Source organism: Brachionichthys hirsutus, chromosome 4 (assembly GCF_040956055.1).
Source record: "Brachionichthys hirsutus isolate HB-005 chromosome 4, CSIRO-AGI_Bhir_v1, whole genome shotgun sequence".
In the NCBI taxonomy this organism is placed as follows: Eukaryota; Metazoa; Chordata; class Actinopteri; order Lophiiformes; family Brachionichthyidae; genus Brachionichthys; species Brachionichthys hirsutus.
This window is the reverse complement of record NC_090900.1, coordinates 16,320,838-16,326,837: the sequence shown is the minus strand read 5'-3', so window position 1 is coordinate 16,326,837 and position 6,000 is coordinate 16,320,838. Positions and strand designations below refer to the sequence as shown.

The 6,000-nt window shown below is 56.2% G+C and overlaps 1 protein-coding gene across 1 annotated transcript in view; it reads right to left on the bottom strand.

Annotated features, from left to right (window-relative positions):
* The window catches only part of LOC137893048 (neuronal calcium sensor 1-like), a 3,332-nt gene extending 571 nt beyond the window's left edge, over positions 1–2,761 (bottom strand). The window contains 7 exon segments of the mRNA XM_068738479.1: positions 6–60; positions 128–207; positions 210–215; positions 408–486; positions 884–1,022; positions 1,928–1,952; positions 2,698–2,761. Coding sequence (XP_068594580.1) covers positions 6–60; positions 128–207; positions 210–215; positions 408–486; positions 884–1,022; positions 1,928–1,952; positions 2,698–2,761 — 448 coding nt within the window.
* Positions 2,762–6,000: the final 3,239 nt, after the last annotated feature.

Below are 6,000 nucleotides of genomic sequence, written 5' to 3'. Positions count from 1 at the left end.
GATGCGGTCGACCCTCTTCTCCGGCGTGTTCTCCTCTTCCGGCAGCTCCACGGCGTTCCCCTGAAACGGCGCCGCGTTACGCTCGGATCGGCGCCGCGGCCCAAACGTCTGAGGGCAGCGAACTCACCACCATCTGATAAATGGCGTCGACGATGTTCAGCATCTCGTCCCGGGTGATGAAGCCGTCGTCGTCCAGGTCGTAGAGTTAAACGCCCCTGAGCAGGGACGAGCGTTAGCCGTTAGCCGCTAGCCGTTAGCACTGACGGGCGCCGGCGGCTCTAAATCATCATCGCATGGCTGCAGCTGAAGCTTCTCCGGGTTGTGTTGCAGGTCGCGACCCCCCCCCCCCCCCCCCCCCGGGCCGGCGTGGGCCTACATCCGGTCAAAAAGAAGGCGCGGCTCCTTACATCTCAGTTTCTCGTCCAGCGTCCCGCGAGACGTGACGGACAGCGCCTGGATGAACTCGGAGAACTCGATGCGTCCGTCCTACGGGGAGAAGACGGGGGGGGGGGGGGGTGAGAATCTTACGATGATGTCATCGCTGCTTTGTGCTGAAAACTGGGCCAGTCGTGTGATCCGAGCCATTTCCGGGAGCTGCCGGTCGACCGCCGGACGGATGCAGGACGTCCCCTCGCCACGCCCGATGTCCTGACGCTGACGGCGAGCGGCTCAGGCAAAGTAAGACGAAACTTCCTGCAGTTTTCAAAGGCGTGGCTCCTCGCAGGTTACGACTGAAAAACAACTTCCTGATGGACGATCAGCGGCAGCGGTCGGGTCGTGTCCCCGCCCGAGGTGACCCCTGCGTCCCGCCTCCCTGGATCAGATCTGGACGCTTGGACCGGCAGCAGGAAGTGAAGCTTCTAAGCCCCACCCCCCCACTGACCTTGTTCTCGTCGAACACGTTGAAGACGAAGGAGGCGAACTTGGTGGGATCGCCGAACGGGAAGAACTGCTTGTAGATCTTCTGGAAGCCCACGGCGTCCAGCTGTCCGCTGGGACAGTCTTTGATGAAGCCTTTGTACCTGCGGGTGAGAACAGGCAGAGACAACACAGGAAGTCCCGCCCCCTTCCATCTACAGCAAGCACGACTGATTCAGAGCAGATCGCCTGAATCCAGCAGCGCGGTCCGGATCGGATTACGCTCGCGTCCCGGCTCTACAGGCCGGCCCATAGATCCGTCCGGGGCTTCCTCTCGCCGCAGGAAATGACATCACAGCGTCTCAACTAAATATAGAAGCATCTCGTGAGCAGTTTGAAGGGAGGCGGCTTCATACAGGAAGGAGCCGGCGTCCACAGAATAATGAGGGACGGCGCTGCCTGGGATGAAGACGCAGCGTCCAATCAGACGCTCCGACGAGCTGCTGGGACCCGTGGGATTATTGTACGCCTGATCTTTAACGCCATTCGCCGAGTCTCTGCGCTGCGGCGTCTTCCTCGCTGGCATCGCCTGGCGAGATGAGGAGTCTTCCTCGTGCGGCTGTTCGCCGCCGTCCTCGCCATTAATTACACGCCATCTGGCGTTGCCTCCGGTGAACCTCCCTCTCTCGCTGGCTGCTGATCTTGCGACGAGGGCGATGGGATTGGCTGCACAGCCGGGGGGCGGGGGGCGGGGGCCGGGGGGCGTTCCATCCCAGTGCGTCCGCCGAGATCCGCTCCCGTCCCCCATCACTGTCCTACGAGGGTCAGGAGCGCCGACAGCTCTTCCCATGCGTGCAGAACGAGGCGGTGAAACGTAAAACCAATGCAGGCGGAGTGAAGCGTGAACGAGGAAGAGGAAGAGGAAGAGGAAGAGGAGTTCACTACAACGATGGTGGCGTCCTCCTGCAGCGGCGCTACGAGGAGCCGCTCCTCTAAGGTTAGCCACAGCGCTAACATACGGCTAGCAGGGAGGGAAACAGGGCGATCAATAATTGATGCTCACACTCACCACTGCTGCACCTCCTTCTCCGTGACTGCAAGACAAACAGAGCGGAAAAAGGAGGAGTTAATCTGACCCCGCCCCCATTACGGAGTTAATTCATCAGAATCTTCCAGTTAAATCGACAGAATTAAAACGTTGCTGCTCGTCATCGATAAGGGCCCCGCCCCCTCGCAGCATCACGTGACCCTTAAATGTCAGAGTGGATCTCTGGACGGACGAGCCGAGCTCAGTGATGTCACCGGCCAGGGGGCGGGACACAGCAGGCCCCGCCCAGCACCCTAAAGGCTCCAACCGTAACCCCGACGACAGGGAAGGGAAGAAGAAACGAGTGTGGAGGGCAGAACGAGATGCTAATTACACTCTTCCACTCGCTGCTCCGAGAGGGCAATTATGGGATGGAGAGAGAGAGGGCGAGAGAGAGAGAGAGAGAGAGAGAGAGAGAGAGGAGGCGGTCCCTGCACGAAGCCCGATCTTCCTCCGCAGCACTTTCCTGCCACTCCAGCCTTCCGAGTTTCTGCTGTGGGAAAACCCACCACACAAATAACACCGTCATTGGGCGACGCCCACGACGCGGACGGCGACGCCCACCGTCAACGACGGACATGGTTGGGAACGTAATCCCTGAACACCTGAAGCTGCAACGACCCCGGCAGCCTCCGAGCAGGGACGCCCTGGTGAGTAAATCCATGCGCTCCTTAGCTCCGCCCGCCTGGGACTCAGCATCGCCACCGACCCCCGACCCCCGACCCCCCGCTGGGGGAGGAGCGCGTACTCACAGTAGGTTCTCCTGGTCAGCTCCTCCACCACCTCCGGCTTCAGCTTGCTGTTTGATCTGCCCATGATGGTCAGGCTCCTCCTCCTGCACCTGCTAGCACCTCCTCAGCCTGCTCCTCACACACACACACACACACACACACACACACACACGTGGGCTCGTGCAGGTGCAGCCACGCCGTGGAGACACTTCTGTCTGCCGTGGAGGCGGGTCTAAAGCGGCGCCGCCGGTGGCAGAGTGCCGTTTGATGCTCTGCGACCGGCGACCTCGGATACAAGAGTCAGAGGAGACGCTCCTCCCACTCCTCCTCTCCTCTCCTCTCCTCTCCTCTCGCCCCTCGTCTCCTCTCCTCTCCTCTCCTCTCCTCTCCTCTCCTCTCCTCTCCTCTCCTCTCGCCCCTCGTCTCCTCTCCTCTCCTCTCCTCTCCTCTCCTCTCCTCTCCTCTCTGCATCATCATCTTCCTCCACCGCTGGTTCGACTCGTCGCTGCCCTCTGGTGGACACATCAATGCAACGTAAAGGTGCCGGGCGTGGCGGTGGGCGTGGCCTCGTATGTAGAGGAAGGAGGCTCCTGTAACCCTTTAGCTGATGCGGCCGTAGCACCGGCGCTATTGATCTCTCTTTAACGGCGTGCCTCTTTTACACCGACACGTCCACCAGAGGGCAGCGAGGAGTCAGTAGGAGGAGCCTGCACCTCGCTAAATAATGACACCATCTAAACGCCTCCCCACTTTGTTGCGATCGTTTCCATTACCTGTCCCTACACCGCCCCCTGCTGCTCCTGCTGGTACTGCAACATTTAATCAGCCAGCGCTCTGAAAACGGGTAAAACGTAAAAAGTAAATATGTACATTAACGCTAATTAAAGTAAATACGTACATTAACATAAATACATAAATTAACGCTAATTGAAGTAAATACGTACATTAACGCTAATTAAAGTAAATACGTACATTAACGCTAATTAAAGTAAATACGTACATTAACGTAAATACGTACATTAACGCTAATTAAAGTAAATACGTACATTAACGCTACTTGAAGTAAATACGTACATTAACGATAATTAAAGTAAATACGTAAATTAACGCTAATTGAAGTAAATACGTACATTAACGCTAATTAAAGTAAATATACGTAAATTAACGCTAATTGAAGTAAATACGTACATTAACGCTAATTAAAGTAAATACGTACATTAACGTAAATACGTAAATTAACGCTAATTGAAGTAAATACGTACATTAACGTAAATACATAAATTAACGGTAATTGAAGTAAATACGTACATCAACGCTAATTAAAGTAAATACGTACATTAACGCTAATTAACGTAAATACGTAAATTACCGTGAATTAAAGTACGCAGCAGCATACGAAGACCTTTCAGATATGATGACCGTTACCTTAGAAACCGAGCATCTGTTGTCCAAGTCCACAGCAGGTGAAGTCGTCCTTGGGGGGGGGGGGGGGCATCCTGTGTGGAAATAAACACACACACACTTCAGCCACGGGGGGGGGGGCTCTACACCTGGTACAAAGAGAGAAGCTAAACATATTAGCATCAAAGCTGAAACGGCAGAAATAAGGCGCCCGCCCGCTGCGTTCACACGGGGGGGGGGGGGGGGGGGGGGGGCTCAACGGGGTCCAGCAGCGCTCCGTCCCTCCGTGAAGTCACTTTATTCTGGCTGTCGGGGGGGGGGAGCAGCAGGTGGATGTTTCCTGGCTCCATAGCAACGCGGCGGGCGGGGTCTAGTCCTCCTGCCGCCGCGGGGGCGGGGGGGGGGGCACCGAGCGTGTCCGAATGAAACACGGGAAACTCACCTTTAAATGAACGTGACGTGACGTGACGTGACGTGACGTGGTTTCACCAGCCGCCGTCCCGGGAGGCGCTACGCGGAGCCGCCGCCGTGTTCCTCCGCCGAGCTGCGGAGCGGACGGCCGTCTGCGGCGCCGCAGACGGGGCGTGACGTCACTGCCGGCCCAGAGCCACCGACGCCGCCCCACCGCCGGTCAGACACTCGGTCTTTGTGCGCTGAGAGGCGGGGCTGCCCCGCCCAAAGCCACGCCCCCGCCCGCAGCGACAGATGCCAACGTGAGGAAGGTTCTGATCCAGCTGCAGCCAGAACCGCGCTGGTGAGCAGGGATCTAAAGGAAGCTGGTTCTGTTCGGGATGGGAATGATTCTAATGACAAACAGAGAATGACGTCACCATAATGAGATACAGGTGAATGACGTCACCATAATGAGATACAGGTGAATGAGGAGGAAACCCTCCTCCTGGAACAGCTCTAGATTTTAACGCCCTCGGCGCCGACTCGCAGGCTGGAGAGTCTTCATCAGCAGCTGAATCCTGAGCGACTCTTTGAGTGAACGCCCGATCAATCAACCCGATCAATCAACCTAATCAATCAACCCGATCAATCAACCTGATCAATCAACCCGATCAATCAACCTGATCAATCAACCCGATCAATCAACCTGATCAATCAACCCGATCAATCAACCTGATCAATCAACCTGATCAATCAACCCGATCAATCAACCTGATCAATCAACCCGATCAATCAACCTGACAGTCAGAAACAGAACCTCAGCGAGACGGGACCGGATTCTTCCCAGGACCCGGTCTGGTCTGGTCCCAGCAGGGACAGATGGATGGAGGACAAAGAGCCAGAACCAGAACCTGTTTCATCACGAGCCGGAGCTGCTCTAGAACCCAAAACGGTTCTGATGCATGGGGGGACCGGGCAGCGTCATCCCGCGGTGCCGTGAGGCCCGCTGCAGGCTCCCATATGGATCCCATATGGATCATGAATATACGAGTCCTCCTCTGAAGACAGGCGAGGATCCGGCGGGCCGACTGCGTCCCCTCAGGAAGGGAGGAGGGACTGAAAACTGGACCTGAACCTGTCCCTGGTCCGGACCAGACCCTCATCAGATCCAGAATGCTGGCGATAATTATCTGGATCCAAACAAAGTCTGCTGGAAACGCTTTCTGCAGCTCTTACAAGCAAACGAACGCCATCAGAACCAGAACCAGAACCAGAACCAGAACCTCTGTGTTAGAACCGAGCTGAGTGGGTGAGTGTTATAGATCACAGGGTCACTCTCCCATGTTTAGAACACACACACACACACACTGGGCCCGGGTCCGGACCCAAACCCAGAACACAAGGCTCGCCTGCTCCAGTTAATTTATTCACGCTGATTTAACGTTAACCTCCCCGAGACCCAGCCTGCTAACATGCGTCCTCTGTAGTGGACATTTGACATTTGTCCACTACAGAGGACATGCTAGCTGC